General features: G+C 45.7%; 3 protein-coding genes across 3 annotated transcripts in view; 2 read left to right on the forward strand and 1 right to left on the reverse strand.

Moving 5' to 3' along the window:
* LOC132317178 (ubiquitin-conjugating enzyme E2 E1) overlaps window positions 1-2,649 on the forward strand; it is a 44,558-nt gene extending 41,909 nt beyond the window's left edge. Inside the window, exons 5-6 of the mRNA XM_059818320.1 lie at window positions 1,384-1,531; window positions 2,537-2,649. Of these exons, the coding sequence (XP_059674303.1) occupies window positions 1,384-1,531; window positions 2,537-2,634 (246 nt within the window). The 3' untranslated portion in view covers window positions 2,635-2,649. The remainder of the gene's footprint in view (window positions 1-1,383; window positions 1,532-2,536) is intronic.
* A 4,757-nt stretch (window positions 2,650-7,406) lies between these two features.
* NKIRAS1 (NFKB inhibitor interacting Ras like 1) lies at window positions 7,407-19,549 on the reverse strand. The gene is made up of 5 exons (XM_059818319.1): window positions 19,510-19,549; window positions 18,551-18,630; window positions 17,721-17,847; window positions 10,497-10,738; window positions 7,407-7,659 (listed from the first exon to the last, which is right to left on the reverse strand). Exons 3-5 carry the CDS (start codon window positions 17,812-17,814, stop codon window positions 7,420-7,422), a joined length of 576 nt encoding a protein of 191 aa, XP_059674302.1. The 5' UTR covers window positions 17,815-17,847; window positions 18,551-18,630; window positions 19,510-19,549; the 3' UTR covers window positions 7,407-7,419.
* Window positions 19,550-19,727: 178 nt separating this feature from the next.
* RPL15 (ribosomal protein L15) lies at window positions 19,728-24,281 on the forward strand. The gene is made up of 4 exons (XM_059818716.1): window positions 19,728-19,751; window positions 20,753-20,937; window positions 21,985-22,121; window positions 23,925-24,281. The coding sequence occupies exons 2-4, from the start codon at window positions 20,766-20,768 to the stop codon at window positions 24,228-24,230; spliced, it is 615 nt and encodes a 204-aa protein (XP_059674699.1). The 5' UTR covers window positions 19,728-19,751; window positions 20,753-20,765; the 3' UTR covers window positions 24,231-24,281.
* The last annotated feature ends 2,051 nt before the right edge of the window (window positions 24,282-26,332 follow it).

Raw genomic sequence — 26,332 nt, forward strand, 5'->3', positions numbered from 1 at the left:
GGAGGGTCACAGGCAAAATTTTTGCATCAGAAAGATGGTAGGAAAAATGAGGGTTGGCTGGCAAGTTTTATGTGTGGGCTGGTCCAATCTCGAGAGAAAGCACTAGTGTGTTCTGCTCATACCGCACACTTACCGAGTGTGTTTCACAAATACCCCCGTGACCTGTAAACCAGACAATTAAATCTGTGGGTGTGAATAGCTTACAAATTCTGAGGATTTAGGGCATGAACCCGCTACCCTTTATTCACACAGATAATCCTAATTCATGCAAATTCCACCAAATTTGTTGTCGTTGTTCATCCAGTGAGTCAGAGTAAGGCCTTTCTGCAGGTCACATTGTATTCTCCTGAAAACGGCTCGTGGTGCTTTTGTTTCCCTTTCGAATAACTTCTGTGGCAAACTGCCCAGCTCATTCACATCTCCCAGATTTGAAAATAATAAAATCCAACCAACTCCCCCAATTGCTGAGCTCTTATGATGGGAGCCGCGATTCCAAGTGCCCTGGCCTGTCTGAGGGATTTTACGAGTCCTTGGGAGCCCGGCAGGAGAAAAATGCTCATACTAAAGCCCCAGGCCCCTTTGCCGCTGTGAGCAAAAAGACAAAAGGTAATAAAAAAAAATAAAATAAAACCCCCCACAACCTGGGTATCACAGTGACCGTAAGCACCCGAGGTTGGAAACTTGGCCGCTGTTTTGCAGGGGATGGTACGTGTGTTGTCAGCCACGGGCCGGTGCTGAGGCCGCAGTGATTCACCCCAGGGCTCCGATAAGTCACCCACGTTCGACACTTCGGTTCCCTTTCCTTTGGATGGGAGACCTGTGCTGTCACCCGTCACGGCGTGTTTAACACCGCTCAGGTGTACTCGGAGGGGCTGGAAACGGTGCTGCCAGCCGTGCGCTCGTGAGACTTTCAGCTATTTTTTTATTTAACATCAGGCTCTTTTTTATTTGCCTCTGGCATCGAAGGTGTACCCGGGCCGCATCTGTTACTTCACCCTGGATCTACCGGCGGGAAATGGCCTTTCAGCGCAGGGCGGCTGCCGTCGGTCGCGGTGGGGGTGTCGGGGTCGCGCCCGGGGAGCCCGGCCCTGCCCGGCCCGCCGGCGGGGGGCGGCTGTGCTCCCGCCAACGGCCGCCAGAGGGCGGCGGCGGCCCGGGGAGCCCGCCCGGCCCGGCCCGGCCCCGGACGGGGTGCTGGCCTGCGGCCCCGCTTCGCCCCGGCTCCCTCAGGCACCCTCGCCCCAGCCGAAAGGCCGGCCTTCGTGCCCTCCCGCTCCGCCAGCGTGCATGGGCTCTTCTCCTTGCCCTGCAGTTTTTACCGCCCGTCACTTTACCGCCTGTGCGTGGTACCCCAGCACACCAGCTAACACCCGTTTCTTGCAGGTAACGTTTCGGACCAGAATCTACCACTGTAATATTAACAGCCAAGGCGTCATCTGCCTGGACATTTTAAAAGACAACTGGAGTCCAGCATTAACCATTTCTAAAGTTCTCCTCTCCATCTGCTCCCTCCTCACAGACTGCAACCCGGGTAAGTCCCCTGACGCGGTCACGCGGGCCGCCTGCCGCCTTGCACCTCACCCGGCACCCCAGTAACACGGCCCTCATCTCACCCTGCTGGCTTCAGCCAGCACGGCTCTGGCCTCCAGTGCAGCACGTTTCCCTCTCCAGGGCAGCCGGAGAGGGGCTGGAGGTGGTGGAGGTGATACACCCTACCTGCCTGCTGTTCACCGCTCCTCAGGCTGACCCGCGAGGAAAGCAGCGGTCCTCCTCCTGCACATGAAAACTCCTTCCCCTTCCAAACCAACTCTGGTTTTGGGTAAGGGTTAAACACTCTTCGCTGGTCTCTAGGACTGTAGTAATTCAGTAAAGGAGCTAGAAGAGCCGCAGACGCAGTTCTGAAAACAAGGGGATTAGCCTTTTACTTTCCATCATCCATTTAAAAACAGTGACCAACTATGCCACAAGTAGTCCTCACTGCTTCTCTAACCCACCCACTATCCACACCCGTTAAGAGGAGTACGTCTTGGTTTCCAAAGCCAATTTTACAGGTTGCATTTCTATATGTGTCTAAAGACGAGAGAAACACCAGATTTCACACTATATGATGTATAATAAAAATAAACTTGTTGGAAAAATAAAACCTCTTCTTGAGATCTGATCTTTCCTAGAAGCAGATTTATATTGATATGAGTACACTTAGCAATGAGTATGTCCCAGGCACTTTTAGAAGGAGTAAAATAAACCTGAAACGCATGAATCTGTGAAAGTTGTCAGTGATGCAAAATAGGACTATTGGATTGTTGTCTTTTAAACTCCTTAAAACTTTAATTGGCATTTTGCTCTTTATTAAGTGATAGATTAGTACATCACCATAAATACACACAAATCAGTGAAGATACAGACCATCAATTCACTATATTTAGATTGTTGCAGTGTACGTTACCTGTGTCACTCCGTTGCATTAAATTTACACTTCAGCTTTAAGTTTTTATTCGGTAACTTGCCTGCAATAAGTGGTTTGTTTTCTTTTCAGCTGACCCCCTGGTTGGAAGTATTGCCACTCAGTATATGACTAACAGAGCAGAGCATGACAGAATGGCCAGACAATGGACCAAAAGATACGCTACATAAATTGGATTTTCGTCAAACTCTTACATTATTCGTCTGTGATGGAAAGAGCTGCTTATGATTTTGAAGGGGTGGGGGGAGGGAGGGTGCTGGTAAAGAGTAGGGTATTTCTATAACAGATTTTATTCAGTCTTTTATTTCCTAAGATTTTGTTGTTGTAACTTAAGGTATCTTGCTACAGTAGACAGCTAGGATTGGGAATAGCATATTTTAAGACTGTAATTAGTTCAGCAATATTAGCTCACATATAGTACTGAGAAGAATGTAAAACTTCTTAGACTTCTTTGGTTTTCAGTTTGCTTGCAATATGTAAAAGATTAAAACAGCTTAATTTTGTACAGGTACATATGTTGACATTTATGTAAAAGTCCTTTCAAGACTCTACACACTGTTTTTGCTTTTTGTTTTGTTTCGGATTTGGGGGGTTTATTTTGTTCTGGGTTGGGTTTCTTTTTTTTTTTTTTGTAAAAAGATGTCGGGATTGTTTTCCCTTATGGAGGGCACATTGGTATTTAACAAATCCTTTTTAAAGACTGTCATCTCATGACTTGTGATATGGAGAGGTGGGTATATGGCCTCATATATGAAATGAGAAGTAGTTAATGTATTATTTTATAAGCCAATCTATCTTTGTGAAAAGAATAAAGGGTTTAATCAGGAGTTACGGTAACCTGTAGTGAAATACCTTAAGCTGTTTAACTGTAAGGCGTGGAATAGGAGTCACTCAGTGGATTGGTTGTATGTTGTGGGCTACTTAAGTCTGCATTTGTTACTGTGCTAATAAAAAGATGTTTAAAAAAAAGAAGAAGAAAAGATTTCTGCTCAGTGCCTTGCTTTGTCATTTTGCCAGAACAGTGTCTCCCAGTATGCTTTGAGGATTACAGTATGGATAAGGACAAGGGAGATCTGCAGGTAAGTGCATTGACTGCTGCTATTTTGGGAAAACACTTCTAGACAAGCATAAAATGAATGACAGCGTAAGACTTTTTCAGCTGTTTACTGTGTAATTGTTGCGCGGGCTGGCATAGCCCATGAGGAGGTAACCTGCCACAGAGTCCAGGCTAGTTATTTTTTAGCTTAATTTTTCACAGCATTGGTTTTTCAGGACTGGCACGTTATTTGAAAGTACAACTGGAAAAGTGTAAGAGATCTGGAAGGGAAACAGGCAGGAGGTAAAAGGAAGTAGAGAACATCTTTGTGGTTTTCTGATGGAGTGGATCTATTCCCACTTGGAAGAGGAGAAAGAATCGTGTCCTGGTAAGCTAGCAGAGGATACCTTAAAGGAGAGTAAAGGAGACTTAATCTATAGATCCTTTAACTACCTACAAAGATTATCTCCTAGAGACATGGTGTTTACATTGAGGTGTGTAGCAACAGGGCAGTTAGTTGTGGATATGGCATTTTTGACCACTCCCTTAAGGTAGAGGCCGGAAGTACAGATTCATTTTCACCCAGCAAGTACTTCACCTTGCAACATTCTTCTGAGCGCTATGTGGTCGTCTGGGCTCTCAGATTTGTTTTGGTGCTTTAAAATAAATTCTGTATATATTTTATTTATATACTTCTCTTCCTATCTATACATAGATCAAATCTAACTTGGTCCAAAGTGATCTGTTAATTAGAGGTACCCTTCCTTTGCTGGGTGGTTGTGGGTAGTAGTACATTAGCCTCATCTGCTGAACTGCCTTCTTTTGATACAACATATGTTTTGGTGTATGAGCTCCCTCAGCTGTTTGGCTCAGCCTAGGAAAATTATTGGTATATAGCTACATCACACCAGGAGCATCTCTGGTAATCGTTTCCTCTCCTTTACTGAGCGAGGAGGTAAATGGCTTAATCTCAGTAGGTTTTTGTTGGCTCCTTGCTTCGTGCTAGCAGGACATGCCAAATTGTAGCTGGCAGGGGGGAGGGAGCTGATTTGGGGTGACTGATGTGCACACTGTTTATTTGGCAGGATAGAATTTTAAGAGGAACAGGGAAAGATGGTTCAATTTACTGATTCATTTTTCTTTTTTATAATAATTTTTCTCCATTATCTTGTGAAGGGACTGTCTAGCTTTGTGATCCCAGTGACCTAGGACAGGTTTTGAGTCAGTGGAATAGTAAGAACAAAATATGTGTCCTGCCCTTTAGCTACTACATTATACTCTGTACTTTACTTATAACCCTATATAAAATTGTACTGCAGTGAGTTTCATTTTTACTCAGTACCAGCCACTGTGTGTAGATTGTTTGCAGAGGAGACACTACATTTTCCATCACTTGTCAATAAAATACTGCGGTATTTAGAAAAGACAATTGATTTGAGTGCTTGAAAAGCACCAGAATAAGCTTATGAAAGAAAACAGTGGGTGGTAGTTGTTTATGTGAATGCCCAAAATGATCTAAACTTGTTTCTAATGGATTTAAGCAAATCAAAGATAACGTGTTTGCCTTTATGTAACCTGTTTGGAAAAATGGCCTTAGTCATTCAGAAGATCCCTTTTCCTCTTGCCTTTCTTAAAACATTGTCAAGTCCTGAGCATCCAGGGCAGCAAGTAAGCAAGCTGATCTCGCATGACACGGCTCTGGCAGCCTACCGGTGACATCAGTCTTGGCAGTGGAATTGGCACCGAGTCTGCGGAGAGCAGAACGGGACAGGAAGCACTCATCTCCGTTCTTTCCATCTCCACACATTTTAAGTTAATTCTGACTTGTCAGCCTGCACTCCCTTGGCTCAAGGGTCAGCTTCAGTGACTATGTGCGGTTAGCAGAGTTCTTCGCTTATTTTGATTGATCCAAAGGTGAATCAAGTCCCTTCTTCTAGAAGGGTTCTGCAGATCTGAAGAGGAGGAACATAACCAATTCCTTGGTGAGAGTTTGCAGGAAGGAGGTGAACCGCTGCTGCTCTGAAGTCACCCCCATCTCCAAAGCATGCAGGCAGATGCGGAGTCTTCTGGGTAGGGAGAAGCCTTGAGTACACATGTGTTCCGTACAATACGAGTGAGGAGGGAGTGTTGTTCTGCAGCATCGCTGGAGACAATGACTATTACTAGCCAGGTTGGGGGAGGTCATGCTATAGTGCTTACTCAGCTGCAGTGTTGCAATGGAAACAATTGTGTGTTTCTAGCAGGGCATTAGAAAAGCTTGCTCATTCATAATTGCTCTCTTATCTTACTCCTTGGCCACAGCAATCCAAACTATCTTGAGCAAAGCACATAAATAGTTTCATCTACCTTCATTATAAAGGTAGGAATACCTACTTCATTTTCAGTGAATTGTACTGCTGCTCTGACATTAGTAATGCTGATGGACTTTGTCAGTATTCAGGAAGAGCAATGCTAGAAGCACATAGCTTAATTGTGATCATTAAGCCCACTTACTATTTAGCAGTTATGATATGACAGTGCATATTGCTTGTGGTTTTGCTGACTCACAGAGGAATTCTCAATATTTGTTCAAAACAACATTAATTTAGTGGAAAATGAGGGAACTGGGTACTTCAGTTCACTCCCTCTCCCCACTCCTGTCTTCAAATATAAAGAAAAGCTAGTATCAATTAGTATAAGAGGTGGTTAGAGGCCAAAAGCTGGCCACTCTCTCTGGGAACAGTTGCTCATTCTGTCCCTCTATGTCCAATTTTGTTTAGTTTACTGACAGGCTGACCTGGGACAGCAGATTCCTGCAGCACAGGTTTACCAGCATGGAAGGTCAAATACAGCACATACAATTGTGCTCCTGCTGCTGGACAATACAGCGTATTAAGATCAAGGCCATTTATACAGGTATTTCTGGGTGTTTGCCATGGGGATGTTCCCAAAAGGCAGCCTCCTACGCTCCCTAGCCCCCTCTCACAAAGTAATACAGCACTTTGTACCAGTTGCTATCTGGCCTGTAGCTTTGTGGATTACTGCAGCTTGGCTGTACGGCTGGGTAGGAGTATTATGCAATGCACTAAGCAGAGCCTGGCCAGTACCTCCTGCATACAAAATTGTTCTGTATAATCTCTCAGTAAAATTATCACTTATGTGACTGATTTGTACTGGACATGCTGGAACAAAACCACGTACAGCTATGTTGTCCTTCAGGTTGCAGTTAAATTAATGAGTGCTCTGAGAGCTTTTCTGGTTTGTACAAATAAATTCCTGAGCTGAAAGCACTACTTGCCAGACTTTGCTGACAAGCTTCATGTCAGGGTAGATCTGTTCTAGTATCTCCCACAAGATTTGGGTTTCTTTTTTTTTCTTCCAGACACTAGCAGAACTTCAGCAGCTAAATCTGCTGGTGGTTGTTCCTCCTGCCCCAAACCCTTCTGCAACAACACACTGACCTCAGCCTCCTGCAGCATCAAAAAGTCCTGTGACCCTGTTTAAGGTCAAGGTAAAAGGACTGTTGCCATTTCAAACATATGTGCTCTCCAAATTGAATGCTTTATTGCAGCTAGTACTATTTCTGACTAGAGGCTATAGATCTTCAGGGGGATTGCTTAATGACAAGTTTCTTGATTTGTGCCTCAACGTGGTTGTATCCAGGCATAGTCAAAGCCCCTGATAGAGAGGTGTCCACCTGTCCCTCCCTCCTCTATAACCCTTGTTGCAAGATAACTCCTCTCATGAAGTGCTTTTTAAGGCTTTTACCACCAGTGACTTTTTCAAGCCAAGTCTGTGAGAAGGAAGGATACCTCTTAGCCATAAGCTTGCTGATTTTATTGCTGAATGAGATTATTGCTTTAAGTGAAACTGTGAGAAGCAAATGGCACAGAAAGGACTTAGGCCGTGACCTGGCAGCAGCAGACAATGCTAAGGTAGCCTAGTTATCACAGTTATTGCCTTTGCTCTTCCTTCCAGGCAAGGGAAATGTTGATTTGTTCTGGGACTGGGAGAGTTTGCTAGCTAAGAAGGTAAAAGGCTCAAGCAGTGTTTTCCGATCTGTCACTGTCACTTCCCACAGTCTCACTTTCTCAGCCCTTGCCCATTGCTGTGCTGCTTCTGTTTCCACTTGCCTTTGGTCCAGGAGGTCAGTTTTGTTTCCCAAGACAATTACTGTTACCTACAAACAAAATGAAAGGGTGCGCTTTACACAAAAAGCATCTACCACTCACAATGCTTTTAAACAGCAAGCAAGCAGCAACACAGTTCAGAACTGATCTTTAACTTAGCACTGGCACAAGGTAAGCTGCATGTAGTTTGGAAGATCGGGGTCTGGGATTTGAATTACCCTCATCTACTTGTAGGCTGGGAGCTGGTTTTACTCATAGGATATGCAGGACTTCCCCTTCTCCCCCCAGTTGCTTAAAGGGAAACAATACCCAAGAGAGCCAAAGTTAAACAGCCCTATTCTGCATTTACTTGGCAATTGAGCTGCCCTAGACAAATGATAAGAGCATGACATCTGAGTAGGTCAGAGCAGCAGATGCTTGAGTGATGAAAAAATGCATGGCAGCAGAGAAAGCCTGGACCCCACAGCTATGGATTTTGCCCAGCTTGTTTTTTGCCAAGCCCCAGCCCGGAATATTAACTAAAGCCAACATTACCACAAGGCAGCCTGTGCAAGCAGCTGGGGCAGGCTGAGCTGTTCTACCCCTCTCCCAGCACAACCGGCTGCCTGCTCCCGCATGTGCCATAAGCCACTATAGGAACCTAAGCAAACAATCTTCTCTTGCTGAAAAGGGTCAGATAAGCACCAGCACCATCCTCCTGGAAGCAGTTTCAAGAGCAGCCAGTTAGCTAACCAGAGCAGCACAGCTGTATCAAGTCAGACCATTAGCTGTAAGGATCGATCAAGTGACTTCTGTATCACCGAGACAGTATGGTGTGGCTGAGCTCAGTGGCCTGCCTGGTACTTCAGTTCTAGGAAGTGCCAAAAGTTGTTCTGGCCACTTAAAGTTACTGCTCCTGCCTATTTTAATTTAACCATTTTCTAAAAATGTTTTACCAGCGTCAGCTCTTAGGGGAAACCAGGCCTATGTTTATAGCTCAAGGTCCTTAGTCAAACTCTGGTCTCATCTCTACAGTAGTGGCTTAACAAAGATCAAGTGATAAAGTCCTCTCCTACTGATGATTTGGGGTTTTTGCTGTGGCCACACCTGCTTGCTCTTTCCTATTCACCAGGCTAACTCCAGGATGTCTTCTGTTTCTTTCCAGCTAGAGATGTTTGTCCTGTTCCTGTGAGGTCTGAGGCTTCCTTTCTTTTCTATAGCAGCCCATCCATGGTGTTTGCAAAAAATGTTTTTCCCTCTGTGAAGGCTTTGAAAAGAAGCTATAATCTTCATATGCATTTACCACATGCTCCAACTGAATTTTACCTATGGTTAAGCTCTGTCAGTGCAAAAGAACACAACCTCTATTCAGTATAAAGTTTGGCCAGGTTTAAGGTGCGTGTTGGAGAGCCACCACAGCCAGCAGAGGCAAGGAACCAGCCATCAGCACTTTCTGTCATCTGCCACACAACAGGAGACTGTGCCACCCAACAAGGTGAAGTTCTGCCAGCTCAGAAGCACCATGTCTGGAGATAACATCCCTAATTTGGTTAAGGGTGCATTCTAGCAGAGCCCAAACTTTAAGCCTCCTGGTGCTGTCTTAAGGTAGGACTCCTGATCTCACCTTCTACCCACTTCAAAGCATATTTTATATGGACTAGAAATCAGATGAATAAAACTAATTTATCCAGCTTATTGTGGGCACCGCTCTTTTGACTGTGATCCTCAGTCAAGATCACAACTTTAAGCTCTCCTAGAGGATAAGCAAGTTGGCTGTTTTCTAAAATACCTGCATGCAACAAGAAAGAAGAGTTGTGGCAGGTAACACAGGGAGAGGGATGCAGAGCCTATTGGGTCTGTGACTCCCTCTCCGCATTACAATGTGCTGTAAAGTAACAAATCAGGGCCCTCACAAAACACAGCGCCTGGGAAAAATTTCCTGCTCATCCACCTTTCCTTGCCCTGCAGGGGAGTTATGATTGACTCCCGTATCCCTGATATACGTGACAGTCTGCAGCTCACACCAGCCCTACCAGCTAACATACCTCTCCTGTGACTGCACGTTCAGCTGCTGTCAAACTTGAAGCCTGCCTTCCTCCACCACCCTATGTGCTGTCAGTACTAAACAAGTTACATTTTTGGGAAGTCTCTCCCTACCATTATCCAATTAATTCTTCATGCATTTTTATTTTTTTTAACAGCATAAACCAGACATTTGGAAAGCTGTAGGCTAAAGACATTTAACAGGGAAAACGACTTGAGAGTATAAAGATACTGTAAGAAAAGCCATAATGCTAATGCCACATGCAAGTTATATTTGTTTAGCTAAGCTGGAACACTGTCAGCTGAAAACACTAGCTGCTTTCTATGGGAAAATAGAGCAGTCATTTCACACAATTGAATTGATTCAATACGGTTGTTAAAATACATTAAAGCTGCTTTGCCAATTGACTAATGTCTGGGAGACCCATTGTCAATTACACTAGTTTGTAAGCCATCAACTACATGAATACAAAACAAACAAAGATAATGCCCTTCGTTACATTATTCTATGCACTTGACTTCCCGTGTACAATAGCTAAAAAAACATATGAACTGCACTGCTGGAGACCATATGTTTTATTAGTCATAAGTGTCCTGGCTGGTGCATTCAGCTAACTGAATTTTAGCTATAGTAGAGGAAGTAAGGATGAGAAAAAAAACGCATTCTTTTGCATGACCTGCATGGCACGTGAATTAGGCTTCCCCAGCATGATAAAGCTTCCTTTTGCTGGATTGCCCAAGGCTATGGGTACATTCGTTTTCCTTTGTAAGTGAGTTTTACAGAAACAAAATCTATGCTTTGCAACCTTACCTTCCTATCACTGATAAAGCTATAAGCCAAGCAGTTAAGGCACTGTGCATTTACCTCCTTTTTGTCTCTAAAGACATCAATTTCCTTTTTGAGCAGTTCGACTCTTTGGAAAGCTTCGAGGCTGGTCACGGCATACACAAGAACGAAGCCGTCAACAACAGAGAAATAGTGTTTTGGCAATTCTACACCCTCCTGCAGACCCCTGGTGTCATAAAGTCGTAACTGTTCCTTCACACCTCGGTCTGTCTCCACCGATGCCAAATACACATCTTCCATTGTGGCACCCTCTTCTAAGCCTGTTTTAAAACAAGCAGGAAAGTTCAACTGGTGTTAAGTACAGCACCACTGTAGGAATTATTTGCAGTACAGCAGAATTTTACCCCACAACAGCTTTCAGTGCATGTTTTCCAGAGTAACTTGACCTGGACTTGACCTTGCCTGACATCCCCGTGAAGGGCTGTATTCATAGATCACTGCACCAGCTATTTACAATAGCAACACTGTGTAAATAGAACCATCTAACATATGAGCACATGATTATGCCTGTAAAATTAATCTATACAACATGCACATTCAGGATAGGATAAGATATACAGCTCTTCCCCCAGGTTTCCCAAACTCCAACCACCCAGTGTACCAGTTCAGTGCCAAACACGCTGCGAACAGGCCTGCCCAAACATACCCTTTTGGAAGAGCAGCCAAGAAACACCAGATAGTCAAGTACTAACATCTTGAGCCTACTTCTTTGCTTCATACTGAGCTGGATCACATGGCAGAAGCAGGAGCCAAAGGAATAATTCTGGAAATGAGTGTGTATTGGTGGTACAACTAACCAACAAGTGAAATCAAGCCAGAAAGGGAAGGTGATGTTTGCATGCAAGCAAAGTTGCATGCTATATTTACTCAAACACACAATGAGCTTTTTCCATCCCTTAGGGATCTAAAATGACTCAGATTTGCTAACAGGAGCAAGCTTCTTTACTGCAAGGTAAGAGCATGCACAAGGTAATAAGCTTTCATATGTATATCACCTGCTCCATGGTAACTATCTGCATACTGGCTCTCCTTCCTCTCTCCCCATGGTAAACATGAGGTAATTCAAGGCAGCTTACTTTGAACTAATTAAAACATTTTTTTCCAAGACAAACCTGAAAACACATAGATCACCTTAGCTTCATGGTCCCCTGGATGCAGATGCATAAGGTTACAGGTCCCAACAAACTATGTATAGTGTAGCTGGGCCACTTTCAGAGTAGGTTTTAAGGATTCGTATAAACCCTCTGCAATCCACATTTTTGCCTCCACTGCACTCCTGTATACATGAATTGTTTGCCATTGCAGGGCTACAATAATGAGCACCGCATTATTCTCTTTGTCTGCCAAAAAGGGACCATATTAGTGCATTGTTTAAGAAAACACGAGGGATTATCTGGCCTGTGAAAATAAGGATTTTGCTATATTCAATGACACTATTCAAAATACTTCACATTGACAAACAAACTAAAGCATTCCACCCATGCTGATGGTTTCCCATGATGTATGCAGCATTCCTGTGCAGGAAAGTGGCACAAGCTGTTCTTTTTGCCCCTCTCTGTTCAGTCTTCGTAGATCAGGCTCTTACTAGGTTTGCAACGAATTCATTCATCTCGCCTTCAAATATAGCCATGCTAACATGCGACAGCAAAACTAAAAGCAGAAGAACAAAACAAACGTTAATAAAAAGAGGAAGCGCGAAGGCATTCCATGTGGTTGCAGAATGTGTTACAAGGGTGTTTTTAAAGACTGAAGTAGGTAATAGAGCCCTTTCTGGTATAGCACCATATTATTTCTCGCTCTGCTTCATTGCATTTTACAGACAGGTCAAAGAAATAGCTAGCATCAGTAAATACTACTTTGGCAAGAATGACTGAACCATAAGTTTTCTTTTTAGAAAGCAATGAAGAATGTACAGGTTTTTACCATTTAAATGCTGCACTGTAATTCAACAGTCTAATATATCCACATTCTCCTGTGACAGTCTCTTCCTAATGGCATTAAAAGTAGCAGTGCAAATTGTGTCTTTTAACATCCTACTTGAAAACGAATAGGAAAAATTAAGATCTGGGAGTTAAGTCAGCAGAATAGAGCAACAAATTTTGATGTGAAATGGGGGGGTACTTTGGAAGAAACTGGAATTTATGCATCAGTATCAGATTCCAGAGGTGAAATTTCACCTACGTACATTGGAGGAAGGAGTATATGCAAGTAGATTCCTAAGCAAACACGGATAATTTTTAGACATACCGTGTCACCTTATTCTAGGCCCTGCTTCCAAAGCCCACAACGTGTGCTAGCCACATCTTGCTGGCAGTGATACTTACACTTCTTGTTAGTACCATCCCATTTGTGCACTTTCTCAGTCTTCATTCAAGCACGTGCCGGGCAAGTTGTTGTACAAGCAGCAGAACTAGTCAGGAAAGCCCAGTGTCCTAGGAAGGTGTCTAGCACCATCCCATCCTCCCTGTCACAAGAGCCCCGGTTCTCCTTTCCTTCACTGGCATCCCCAGGCATCCTCCCACTTTTCGTTACCTGGGTGGGCAAGGGCAGCTTGTGCTGGGGAGTTACTGCCCTGCAGACTGCTGCCAGCTCGAGTAGGTTTTCCTTGGAGAAGAGCATTATCATGGGCCTTTTCTCTCTCTCCTGCTACCGTTTTTTCTAAATTTACAGAAACATATTTTGAGATATCTACTGCTGTAACACAGATGAACAGGCAGATGGAACCAGCTTTCAGGTTCAGAAGCTATGGGGGGAAAGGGGAACTAACAAGGCAGTGAACAATCTCATGGTTTCTTTGGAAACTAAAGATGAAAAAAGTTAGGGAGGAAAGGGAAGAATAGACAGGAGATTGATACCATTCTCTAGTGCCTACTTAGCTGGTGCAAGTCTCGGGAGAGGCAGAAACGTCTTCATCTATGTTACCAACTGCTGCCACAGAGGAACTGCAAGGGTAAGCCTCAGTCATAAATTGTGTGATGTTTCAACCCCTGGTGGTTTCCCAATGAGGAAAAGAAAAGGTTCAATATACTAATGAATACTGCACACTCAGGCTAGACAAGGCAGAGATACTGCAAATACCAAAATAAAGCAAAATTTGAGGGATGGAATTTCAGAAGTTCCCAAATGACTCTTGAACATAAATGCAGTGCAAATTTTGTGTCTTCTTTTTGTGTACTTTTGAAGATCTCCTAAGTAATCTCTCCCTCCCTCTTCCCAGCAGGAATTTAGCAAATAGCTCCTAAAGCCTGCTATTCCTTGCATTTCTACAACTCCAGGATAACAGGCTTTGCTTACTTAGATCTCAAACAACAGTGTATCAGAGGGTCACTGACTTGGAGAGGAGCTGGACAGGACTCAACAGGAGCTGGTCTATTTAGATTTGGCCGCTAGTTAAGTACTGGTCCCACCAGCCAGTAGCCACAGTTGTGACCCTCAGTTGCATACATTCAGCTTCATTTTCATCCATTTCTAAAATACAAAGCTGACTGCAGCTCCACCAGGAGATAGTTATGATTTAAGAAACAAAAATGTAAGAATGCATAATTTGGCTAATTAGCCTCCACATCTTTGGAGCTGTGACAGCTAAAACCCCAAATCCCCCCAGCTGAGAACAAGCGAGGCAAATTCTCTCTCGTTATGGGTTCTACCACAGTAATATATGGTGTTTTCATTCCCAGCTAGTAAGATGATTTGAAGTAGCTGCTTATGAATAACCTGACCATACCAGCTATTTACGTAGCCAAGAGGCAGAGATAAGGAAAATCGTATTTTCTGCAAGAAAAGTTCTCATCTCCTCCTGCTTAGCTGATAAGCTTTACCATAGGTTGAGGAGCCAGAGATATTTTAAAGGCAGAAGGAAGGCTCTTTTCTGTGCCATCACTGAACAGGAGCACTGTTTAAGGAAAAACACCTATCCTCTTTACAGACGTGTCCCATGCCAAAGTTAAGCCAGCACCTCTCCTGTTAGCTCTCTCAAGAGAGCTCAGGCCAAGCAGTGCCAGGTACCACAGGTATTTAGTGGGACAAACTTCTGCTGCCAGTCAAGGACCCATTTCATGACCAGGGAGAAAAGACCGGCCCCTCTTTCCTCAGGAGTGCAACAGAGGGTGGAAGATTTGGACGAACGTAACACTGAAGCCATGAAAAGAGAGATCATCCCAGGTACCAGGCAACCGTATACATACATGCAAGTCTTAACAACTATTCAGCCCAACCTATGGCAATATAGTCCCTGCACGACTCAAAGATAAATCTGCACTCATTTCAAACATCTCCTTTCAGGTTTTGTTTGATTCCTTGTCTCAGTTTAGCCAGAGAGGCTGCCATGCAATATGTACGTTAGCATCTCTCATCTTTTTGCCCTCTCTCATCCCAGGCCCCAAGCCAAACAGCTCCTCTTACAGTTTTAAAGCCTAGCACGAAGCCCAGTACCACACATTGTTGCTCACATGCTCCAGGGACACGCATATTCCTTTTTTAGGGGTGTTCCTCCCCCCCTAGTAATTTTTCCTCTGACCTCAAGCAATCTTGGTGCCTTTGCAAGAGTGCTAGCTGCCAACCATGTAAGCAACTGCAGCACTTCGGACTTCACCCATGACAAGCCATGGAGAGCTGAAGGTACACATTTTTCTAGGAAGAAAAACACAGCACAACTGGGTTTACAGCACCATCACCATGCAAAGGGCCAGGAGTATAGGCTCAAAGCCAAGGGCTTTATATAGCAGCGTGAAACCTCCAAGGACACTAATCACTTCCCTGACAGCAGCTGTGGCACCACTCCTTCTTACAGGAAAGTCAACAGGAGGCAGGTTAGCACTGACATAGACTGATGGCTGATTTACAGCCAGGAGGAGACCCCCATGTCAGTGTCTGGGACACCTTGGAGGATGGCACCAGACCTTGTGCTCTGAGTCTGCAACTGAGTTCGAGCAACCTCTTGTCACTGGGAGGAGGATGTGGCTGCCGTCAGGAACAGACTCGTGCGTTGGCTCAGCAGTCCTCCCCACAGCACCCCGTCCCCTCTCCCCAGCCCTCGGACCAGCCGCAGAGCTGCTTCTGATGTCAGTCAGGAAGCACAGGTTTTGAAACAGCTTGTGTCCATGTTGCCGTACCTGGTGAGCTGCCTTGCTAGTTGGCTCTGAACAGACGGGCTTTCAGCAAACACACTAGTCCTTTTCGCCTCCTGCCAAGAAGGCCAGCAGCCAAGATGTACATGTCAGCTTTCTGGAGCTCACAAGCTTTAGGAAACGAGGATTGAGATTCAGTAATCATGTTTTAAGCGTGGAGGGGCCACCCCTGCAATGGTAGCACCAGCAGTGGGTCTGTGCAGTTTAAAGCCGCTCAGCTGAGGAGCAGCCAAGGACTTGCCAGTCCTCAAACTCTGTCCTTGCCCAGTGAGACCCTCACAGTGGTGTCCTGCCTCCACAGTTTGAGGGTTAAATCAACACAGATTGGAGCAGTAGCTAAAGATCTTCCGGGAACCATTTTCACCATATTTCAGGCACTCTCTGCCAGAACTGCCTGTGGGCTGAGGAAGAGGCAGGGAGGACAGTGGCTGCTCAGTGGGACTGCCAGAAACACCAGCATATCAGTCCATGCCCCAAAATGTGCCCGATGGCACACGCGGGTGATAGCAAAAGCGCTGGGCCGTGGCCGCTCGTCCTTTGGGGCTGCAGTGGCTCCGTATGAGCCCTCTTCTTACTCTGATCTTGCCTCTGCTACTTACCCTCTTTCTCCAAATGTCTTTGGAATAAGATCTGACCAAAGTCATAAAAAACAGGAGGCTACCTTCTTCCTTCTCCCCTTGCACTCCCACCTCCACTATCAGCGGCTCCCTCCCTTACTGTTAGCTCCGAAAAATAACAGCAGAGCTGTGGGAAAGGAAAACTGATCTTTTTGAGAGAGGAGGGGGAAAGTCTGCGTTGCGCAATGGCTGAGCTGGAGCCCAGCATTCAGGAGCAACAGAGGGACACCCACAGCTAAACCCCCGGCACGAGGCCTCCCTCCGGTTATGTCAGCCAGTATCCATGACGTTGTATAATCGTGTACATGGCTGGTTCCATAAATAGCTCCTCCGATCAGCAACACCCGAATATCCTTCCTGCCTGGGTCGCTAATAGGAGCTCGGGGGAGGAAGTAATGCAAGGCAATACGATTTAAGCAACGTGGCCTTGCTCATGCTGCTCGGGTGTCTCTGACAATTACCAAGCGCAGAGGAGAGGCAGGTCGGTAGCAAAAGGAAAAACCTTCAGCCTGAAGATTTTGCAGCCTTCATGCTGAATGCTACATGGGGCTACGTGCATAGGGCTTGGTAGGATGCTGGAAACATATGTTGCTGCAACATTAGAGGAAATCCTCCTTTTAAACAAGGGTATTAGCACCCAGTTCTGTATCATGCTTTGCCAGCAAATTCCTCCCATCCACACATTTTAAAGGCACAGTGCCTGCAAAGCACTGTTCTAGAAATCCTTGAAAGTCCTTTACCCAATAACTTACCCCAACATTTAATTTACCGGCCCAAGGAAAAGATACAAATGGACTAGACAGCTTCTGACAAAGCCCTGAGATTCACCCCTGGTGCCACCCCTGCTGATTGTTGCCCTTCCTCTCAAAGCCAAGTCATGTGGAAACAGAGGGAAACAAGACAGCTTTGCCTTCGTTCCCTTTCTTTTGTGCACAGCAAGTCTCAGACATCCCATGCTCCTCTCTCAAGTCCATCTTCCACAGGAGGATTTCTTTGAGAGCCAAGAAGCTCGGCCCTTGAAGTTCAGCACAGAATGTGGGACCTAAAGCAGAGCTGTTGTTCTTTTCAGCACTTTGATTAAATATTAGCCAAAACCAAGCAAAATAAAGCTTTAAGAAGATGGAACAAAAATCTAAACAGTCTCTCCGCTCATCATGTGATATCTATTTACTTTTCAAGCATCTACAGCATCTTTCAGGGAACGAGATGTTATGTAAATAGGGAGCAAGCACATTGCCTACTTTCTGTGTTTGTTTCTTTTTAAACATTCATGTGTTTTATAACTGGGAACATCACGGAAAGGGTTCTTCTCCAAGCCCCTTTTAAAAATCGGTAAGCAAGGGACTACGAATTTCAAGAACAGCCCAGAGATGAAACAATTAATTTCCTCCTTCACCTCAGTCCAGTTCGCAGTCCTCGGTTACTGCTTTTTGGGGGCCCACGCAGAACAAAATTCTGGAAAAGGAAACAACCCCCCCCAAAAAGTAAAAATATCTCACCAACAGTATGCTTTCCGTAGAGAAGCTGCTCCAAAATCGCAGTCTTTCCCACCGAGGCCATTCCACAAACCACCACCTTGTAGCCCTTTCCCATCTTTCCTGAGAGGGCAGAGTCAGCAGGCGAGCCCTGTGCAGACACAGGAGTCTGTTAGCCTGGCGCGGTGGCAGAGCTCAGCACCAGACAGAAGCAAAGCCCCTGAAAGGCGAGAGGCAAAACGCAAAGCAGCGGGTGACTCGGAGGCACAGCTCCCTCCCAGGCGCTTGCCAGTGACTGATATTTTTAGGACTAGAGTTTCCTCCCACACCATTCTTTAAGGTTTTAGGCTGCTGCCATCGGTGCCGATGCTTGCCTGTAGCCTCGACACCCATCCGGTCGGGCCTGGGGAGACTGTTTGCGAGCGTTGAAGTGTGTAAACCCTCTGGGGCAGGGGCTGTGCTTGTTGGCGTGTGTGTAAACTGCAAGACTTGCATTGTTGGGCTTCGTGTTTTTGCTGCGGGCCTGATGGTATCTGGTGGTATCAAGATGGCTTCTGGAAACGCGACAGAACAGCGGTTCCTTCCCTTTTACTTTGTGCAAAGAAAGTTTCTAGCTTTTACAGACTAGGAGCTAGACAATAGAAGCGTTAAAGGCAGAAGCACAGGAAAGCAAATGCAAAAGCAGGTTTTTTTGTCAGTCTTAAATCGGTTTGGATGGGTGGAGGTTGGTTTTAGCAGGAGGCCTCCAGAAGCCAGGGGCAGTTCCCTCTGCAAGGGAGCCATGGCAGAGCAGCAGGCCTTGACTCTCAGGTCGCTGTTTGGAGCAGTTTGCCACAGAGAAAGACGAAGGGTACCTTTTGAGGACCAGGAGAGGCTGGCGATGTCCTGTTTCGATTCCAGTTTAACCGGGTAACACTTCACAAGCCAGGGTGCTCTGCAAAGCATACAAGGAAAGACAGAAAGGTCACCCCGCAGCCGCAGGGAGGCAGGGGGTACTTTCAGGCAGGGAAGGCCCAATTCCCATTTTGACTCCTTGGCAGGGCCCGACACCCCCACAGCAGCACACTGGGGACGCTGCTGGAAGCCAGAGTGGGGGACAAAAGGTCCTCAGCACCAGGCCCCTTCCCTGCTCCTGAAAATTCACCTCTCTGGGCACGGAGGAGGCGCGGGGGGAGGAGGCACAGAAATGGTCGGGCCTCTGAGCAGTGCTGTGCGCAGGAGGGGTGTGAGCAGGCGGGGCTGGGGGCCCCACCGGCTCCAGCAGCACCGGGTAGGGCCAGGGCCTCGGCCCCAGCACCCACCGGCTGCTCACGCTCACCGGGGCGGGCAGCCCCCCCCGGGGAGCCCCCCAGGCCTGCAGCACCGGGGGCTCCCCGGCGCCAGCCACGGGCACTGCACTGCTCCCCCCGCGCCGAACAGGCCTTAGGGTGGTTCTTACGGCTTTTCTTCCCCTTAGGATTAAAGATGTCATTTTATGATTTTTTTTAAAATTTTTTTTAGGATTTTTTTAAGGGTTCTTTTCAGGATTTCTTTTAAAGTACTTTTTTTTAGGTCACCCCCCCGCCCGGCCCCAATCCCTACCTAGTATGGGGCTCTTATGGGGGGGGGGTGTGTTTCAGAGGATGCCCCAGCTTGCAAAGCCCTGCCCCAAGGCCAGCCCCCCAGCTCCGCAGGCCCCCGGCCGGGACGGGCCGCACCGGGACGGGCCGGGACGGGCCCCCGGGCGCACCTCCCCCTGCGGCTCCGCGCGCCCCCGGCCCCGCGCGCCCCGGGGGCCGCGCCCCCCCCCCCCCGCCCCAGCGCGAGCGCGCACCTGGGCCGACCTTCCCACAGCGCCCCATTGAGCCGCGCCGGCCTGGCGGGCCGAGCCCCGCCCCCTGTCGCCCATTGGCGGGCGCGGGGGCCGGGCCCGGCCGGGGCGGGGCGAGGAGGGCGGCCCCGTTCCCCCAGGACTACATTACCCATGATGCGCTGCCGCCGCCGCCGGAAGTGTGATGCTGTCGCAAGGGGTTGTGGGAAGTAGGCCTCTTCCTTTCCGGTGCTGGGCGCCATCAGGTGAGGGGTTGTCTGTGCTCGGCCTTTTCCGCAATCCGGTTCCATCCCGGGCCCGAGGCCGTCATCCGCTCGCCCTGCTGTCGCCGCTGCCCGCCGCCACCCTGGCGGCGTGTGACGGGCTGCTCCCGCGGCGCGGGGGCTTTGCGGCCCGCGGGTAGCAGGGCCCGGGCGGGCCGCGGGCCCTGGGAGGCCTGTGGAGGGCCCGTGGCCTGCGCTTCGTCGGGGCAGCCTGGCTGCCCGGGGTGTGCGACTGGGAGGGGATGGGGACACTGAGTCGGACCCACATTGCCTGGTGTGTGCGGAAGGCCGTACACCGCAGCTTAGCGGGTGCAGGTTGATTACAGGCCGGCCGCACGCCTTGGTTTGATTCTGGGTTTGCAGTTCGTTTGTGGTGGTTTGTGCCATAATGCAATCATAAAGAAGAGGTAGCTTGGGATGGCAGGAGCTGTGCCATGACTAGGCAGAGAGGGGTATGGAAAGTCATACATGAACAGGGTTTTTTTGTGCAAATAAAATGAGCTGCGTTTTTCTGATGGTGATTTGGGTGATGACTTGATGGACTTCACTTACATCTGCTAATTGCTGCAGGTGTGTGAGAGCACAAAGGTTTTCAGAGGTAATTAAACCACATTAAAAACAAAGACACCAGTCACAGTCATATACTTCTTTATAGATTAATATTTGCAACTTGGTTCAGATGTTAGCTATCGATTTTAGTACTATCTGACATACACATCTGAAAAATTATCAGCTGAGGAGGTCAACACTTAAGAATATATTAAAAAGGAAGAAAATTGCTGAGAATGGTAACTGCCGTGTGTCCTGTTGGAGGCTGCCGGGTGTGAGCCATGTTACCAGATGCGCCAGTGGTGTAAAGAAGCTTGAGAGCATCCTGTGTATCAGTGGTGTTACGTGTATGGTTTTATGCAGTGTCTGTGTTGGAAGCTGTTCAAATCTGGAATCGTATTTGGTGCACTTTTTTCATTGACCTCTTGATTTAGCAGGTAGACAAACATGGGTGCCTACAAGTACATCCAGGAGCTATGGAGGAAAAAGCAGTCGGATGTGATGCGATTCCTCCTCCGTGTCCGCTGTTGGCAGTATCGCCAGCTGTCTGCCTTGCACCGAGCTCCCCGGCCAACCAGACCAGACAAAGCTCGCAGGCTGGGATATAAGGCCAAGCAAGGTAACAAGACGTAGAGGTGAAGTCCATGTGCTTCATGATGGAGTGACTTGAGTTTTATGTCAGCTTCCTTCCTTCCTTAAGTGGTAGTAGAGTAAGAAAATCTGAAACGTAAATATTCCCCAAGAACCTGAAGTGTCCTGCATGAAATGAACTTAATATTATAAATGTGTTTAAATTAGTAGCAGTGCCCACAGCCCAAACCCATATTGCACGTAATTTTGAATTCATGCTTTCTGTGGCCATTTTGAGAGATAGAGATCAAGAGGGCTTTAGCTTTAATTCTTGCTCATGCACTGTGTTACTACTGCAGAGTTGACCAATGCTTTTAGTATCTGAGGTTTGGGGGGTGTCCTTTTCTGCCCAGATTTTATCATGTATTACTGTATTACAGCTGAATGTGCTTGAGTAAGCAATGTGACGTAGTTCATGCTGTCATTAGAAAATAGTTACTGGTCAGTGAAAGAAACTTGGGGAAAGTGGCCGTGCATCTGTAACTTGAGCAAATCCTTGAAACAATATGCGTGTTCACTATGAAAATACAAAGCTAAGAGTCTATGCTTCTGTTACTGTTTGTGAAGTTTGTCTAGTTTCCTCATTTTTCAGTGATCATATTTCAGCAGGGTTTATGGATGGCTTATGCTTCAGTGCTTTATGAATGCTACTGTCAGAATATGGGATTTTATTTTTGGGGTGGTTGTTTTATTGCATGTTTCAGGGTGGGAGTTTTTTGTATTACACCGTAGCTGTAGCTGTTCTTAGTGTGTTTGGAACTGCATAGCGGCAAGGTGGCATAAACTCTGGTTTGGAAGTAAAAAATAGTCATGACAGGACATCGCTTCCCTTACTCAGTTGTAATGGAAGTAACAAAAACATCTTGTGCTAGCCACCTCCAGTTGTAGGTTTTGGTGAAGATTGGTATAGTGACCTAATTTTCCTGTGAATTTTTCAGGGTTGGAAATGCAGTATGAGCATCAAAGTTGCTTTGCTGTGATTGGCACTTGCTACACTACAGAATCCTTCTAGTTCCTAAGTCACCTTTTCTTTTAGGTTACGTTATCTACCGTGTCCGTGTTCGCCGTGGTGGTCGTAAACGCCCAGTCCCGAAAGGTGCAACCTATGGTAAACCTGTGCATCATGGTGTTAACCAGCTGAAGTTTGCCCGGAGTCTTCAGTCTGTAGCAGAGGTGACTGTTTTGGTTATTGCTTAGAAACTTGGTGGTAGGAAGGTCTGTCTTAATCTGTAAAAGCTGAAAATACTCAGAGACAAAAATACCCGAAACAACTGTTTTGTTAATGTGTTGGGTAAAAGATCCTGGATACTGATGGCCGGAAAGCACCAGAATGTCTTGAAAAGCTGTATTGAGACAAATGAAAAAACTATTCGGATTTTACAAATGGGATCTGGGAAAAGTACTACTTCGGTGGTTTATTGATGTTCACAGCATATACTTATTTCTAAAGTACGCCACAATGTTTGTAGTGAAAAATAGACAAAGATTGGTGGTTAACTTGTTTTTAGGTGAGATGCTGTTACCCAGTGAAATACTCAAAATGGAAACTTCCATTCAATGAGATTTTTAAGTTTCATTATGTCACAGCAGTAGTGTTGAAGAGATGTAGTTCTCACAGTTAGAATTAATACTAGTCTGCACTCAAGAGATACATTGTGAAAGAATGGAGACTACCTGTTGCCTTTCCATGTGGAAGCAGAAGGCTTCTCTGTTCCCAGGACTTCAAAAATATTCGTAACTGACTTCAGCAAGTTGAATATGGTCGGTTTTTTTAAGAGGAAAAAAACCAAAAACCTAAATGGGACATGCTAATTTAAAAGAAACACAGACAATGAGTTTAAGTTAAAAACGCAATTCTGCGTTTTCAGTGCTCATGCATGCTATTACGAGATATCTGATGGCTATTCACATGCTGACTTGTGGTGACAGCTCATGGAAGAGGTTATTGGCCCTCAGTTTTAGTTGCAAGTTTTCTGAATCTGACATGCTCTTTCCTGGAACACTTAACATTTTTCAGGTAGAAATACTACAGAAATATAAAACCTCCGTTGTAGCTACCATCCGCACATAGGAGCTGGTTGAGGGTGGTTGGTGTGTTAACGTTTACTATATGTGTTGCTCTCAACTGCTGGAATAAAACAAGGACTTGAAAGAATTTTATTACATATGCAGAAAATAGTCAAGTGCTGTTCAGTGGAAGACTGTAGTAATAGGTTGGGATCGCATTGGGCTAGAAGATGGGGGGGCTCCATTGGTTCATACTTTTCCGCAGTGATGATAAAGTCCTAGGATTAAACACACTTTTAGTGCTTTAAATCAGGAGCATTCTTGACAGGAGAGACAGATGGAGTTGCATAACTGATATTTTCTGCTTTGTTTTGTTTTCTAAACTAAGACTGCTTCTTTCCAACCACAAGTGAGGATAGGAATAGCAAGCACTAATATACAAGCAGTGGAACAAAGACTTGTTTCATCAGCTGTTTCTTTTCTCCTATCAGTACAGGCTTACTCTCTCCAGAAATGTCTTTCTCCCCTGTAGCTTCAGATGTGCAAATTGATCAGTCTTTCATAACTTCCCACAAAAGATTGTTCCATGGCCCCAAGTGCAGCTTGTGCTCTTTATTTTCATCTTCACGTTATTTTTAACTCTGTGTATTTGCTTATTGGATGCTTCTGTGTACAGAGTAGTGCCTTCTTTTCTCAACCAACCACCTTCCTCCTTACATTCTTGAAAACATGGTTCATGTAGGAATCCAAGCAGCCTTTTTTTTTTTTTTAACACAGCAGTCCTTTCAGCTTTCCTTATGTCTTTGCAACTGGAAGGGGAACGGTTCTTTTAGGAAGAGGGTGTCTCAGGGCAAATAGAAATTTCTAGCGCGTATGAAATTTTAGGTTTGAGTTATTCATATCTTTTTGCACGAAGAGTGCCCTGCATCCATGATTTTACAGCCTTCTGCATTTCTTTTCTTCCTTTAGGAACGTGCTGGCCGTCACTGTGGGGCTCTGAGAGTCTTGAACTCGTATTGGGTGGGTGAAGATTCTACTTACAAGTTTTTCGAAGTGATCCTGATTGATCCCTTCCATAAGACCATCAGGCGCAACCCTGATACCCAATGGATCACCAAGCCTGTCCACAAGCACAGAGAGATGCGTGGGCTGACATCGGCCGGGCGGAAGAGTCGTGGCCTTGGCAAGGGCCACAAATTCCACCACACCATTGGTGGCTCACGTCGTGCTGCCTGGAGAAGGCGCAATACCCTGCAGCTGCACCGTTACCGTTAATTCTTGTAAATGTAACAATCCAATAAAGCTGATGCGGGTTGTTGAATTTAACCAGTGCTTCTGCTGCTTCTTGGTTTATGTGGAGGAGTGTCAAATTCTCCAGGAGTTCAGTTGTTTCCATATTTTGAAAGGTTTTTGAAAATGTAATTTGATATTTGTGAAGATTGTGGGCCCCAAGCATAGAGTTCTGTGATGGGCTTCACTTTTGATAAGACTGAAAAGACATGTGCAGTGTGAATTGAAAGCTTAATGGCTAGTCCATGTTCTTTTTTCTGTTGGTCTGAGCATACTTCTTCACTGTCTGCAGGTCGGGGTCTCTGTGTTCTGTGCTTAGACTGAAGGCCAGCTTTGATCTTGTGCAATGAGATGTAAACTTAAAGTGCTAGTTTATTTTTTATAGGTCATTAAATACTAACGGCAATTTTATTTTTCAAGTTCTGTTTTTTTGTATGTCTTCAGTGTGAAACCAGCTCTTGCCCCTGTGTTATCTGCAAACGTAGGCTAAATCGACTAAGCACAGAATAGAAAACTAAGGCTTGCTCTGTTCATTGAGGTGCACAGTATTTTAAATATAGACATTTCACAAAGAATTATGCAGTGTTTTAAGTTGACTAGTACAGTACTGACTGTAGAGTAGGTATTACTTCATTTGTGCAAGATTCCAGGATGTTCATTTTACATTTTGCAGTGTTTCTTAGACCAGAACAGAGAACATTTCTCTGGTGTTAGAGCTGCATTCTGATTTACTCTGCATAGTTAGGTGGTATAAATAATCACATTTGGATGACAGTTATAACCATAGATGAATGTATTTTAGGCTACATTTTGTGAAATTACAGTGTGACCTTTCAGCACGAAGTCAGCTTGCACATAAATGCTGAGAGGAGAATAACTGCAATTTCTGGTAAATTAGCTGCACGACTGTCCTAGCTTCCACAGATTTCGTACCACGTCCATTGGGTAGTGATAGGAAAAGGGATCAATAGAAGGCCCAAGAAGTAGCTGTGTCTTCCTAGAGCTTCAGTTTGGGATATGGAAAGGTTTTTAAACAACAGGAAACTAATGCTGAGACTGAAATGTCCAAGATTTGCCCTTCAACTGAGAAATGAACTTACCTTGTTCTTTAAGTTCTTACAGGAGGACTGTGGTCTGAAGAAGAGACTCTTTGGCAGCGTTAAAGCCAGGAAGAACAGCGCAAGAGCAACAGCTCAATCCTATGCCATGTTTTGTTCAGCTCAAACAAGCAAAAAAATTAAAAAGGATTCTTTCGTAGCTATGCTAAAAAGTGCTATCTGCTCCTCTAAAGAAGGGGGGTTTTTAACCTTTCCTGTGGGGGAGGAACTAGTATTGGGAAGAGGATTATTGAAAGCAGCTCCTGTGATGGTGTAGGACAGAAAATGGAAGTTCCTAAGAGCAGGCTCCTAGGAGTCTGATGATGCTGTACTAGAGCTCGTTAAGCTGTGCAGGACCCTTGCCATTGATGGGGGAAGGTGGTTGGGCAGTCAGCACTAATGCTGTGTCATTTGCCAGGGTTCAAAGCTTCTAGCGCATGGGAGATGTCTTCAGTGAGACTTGCCTGAGGTTTCCTTCCCCTCATGGTCCTGTAGCTTTTTGAACTTTAAAATAGGGGGGAAATACTATCCCCTCCAAAGTTTGTTGAACTCTACTGATAAAAGTGTATGTAAGAGAGTATGGTATTGATCAGACTAACTAAGGAATTTGAAACAGATGGTGCTGTCTTCAGCAGGAGCTTTGGGTACGTACAGCTCATCCCATCTTCAGGAAATCAGATGGCCTTAGCATTTTCTCACACTGGAAGTGTCTAACGCACTGTTAAACAGTGTTTTGGGTTGGAAGGAGGGGAAATTGCGGTGCAGTGTTTGTGTGAAGAGCAAAGGCAAATTATTAAAATCTGTGTTTAAAAAAGGCAAAACATTGAGGAAAACTTTTGTTTGGGGTTGTTAGCTTGGGAAGCCAGGCTTAGGTTATGTGATCTCTGCCTTTCCTACTTGATGGGTTTTGAACCTGCTGTGCAAGTTCAACAGAGATTGCAAGTCTGCGTTCCTTACGAGTTTGGTGAAAATCAGTCATCTGAGACAGTA

This window comes from Gavia stellata, chromosome 6 (genome assembly GCF_030936135.1).
Source record: "Gavia stellata isolate bGavSte3 chromosome 6, bGavSte3.hap2, whole genome shotgun sequence".
NCBI classification, from domain to species: Eukaryota; Metazoa; Chordata; class Aves; order Gaviiformes; family Gaviidae; genus Gavia; species Gavia stellata.

What these genes read in the sequence shown, in the direction of transcription:
- NKIRAS1 (XM_059818319.1), bottom strand. Translation starts at nt 17,814, where the DNA reads ATGGGAAAGGGCTACAAGGTGGTGGTTTGTGGAATGGCCTCGGTGGGA. An exon ending in CTACGGAAAGCATACTGTTG is followed by an intron (nt 10,739 to 17,720) that starts GTGAGATATTTT and finishes GTTTTAAAACAG; the next exon opens with GCTTAGAAGAGGGTGCCACA. An exon ending in TCTTTAGAGACAAAAAGGAG is followed by an intron (nt 7,660 to 10,496) that starts GTAAATGCACAG and finishes TTTTGTTTGTAG; the next exon opens with GTAACAGTAATTGTCTTGGG.
- RPL15 (XM_059818716.1), top strand. Translation starts at nt 20,766, where the DNA reads ATGGGTGCCTACAAGTACATCCAGGAGCTATGGAGGAAAAAGCAGTCG. An exon ending in GGGATATAAGGCCAAGCAAG is followed by an intron (nt 20,938 to 21,984) that starts GTAACAAGACGT and finishes CTTTTCTTTTAG; the next exon opens with GTTACGTTATCTACCGTGTC. An exon ending in GTCTTCAGTCTGTAGCAGAG is followed by an intron (nt 22,122 to 23,924) that starts GTGACTGTTTTG and finishes TTCTTCCTTTAG; the next exon opens with GAACGTGCTGGCCGTCACTG.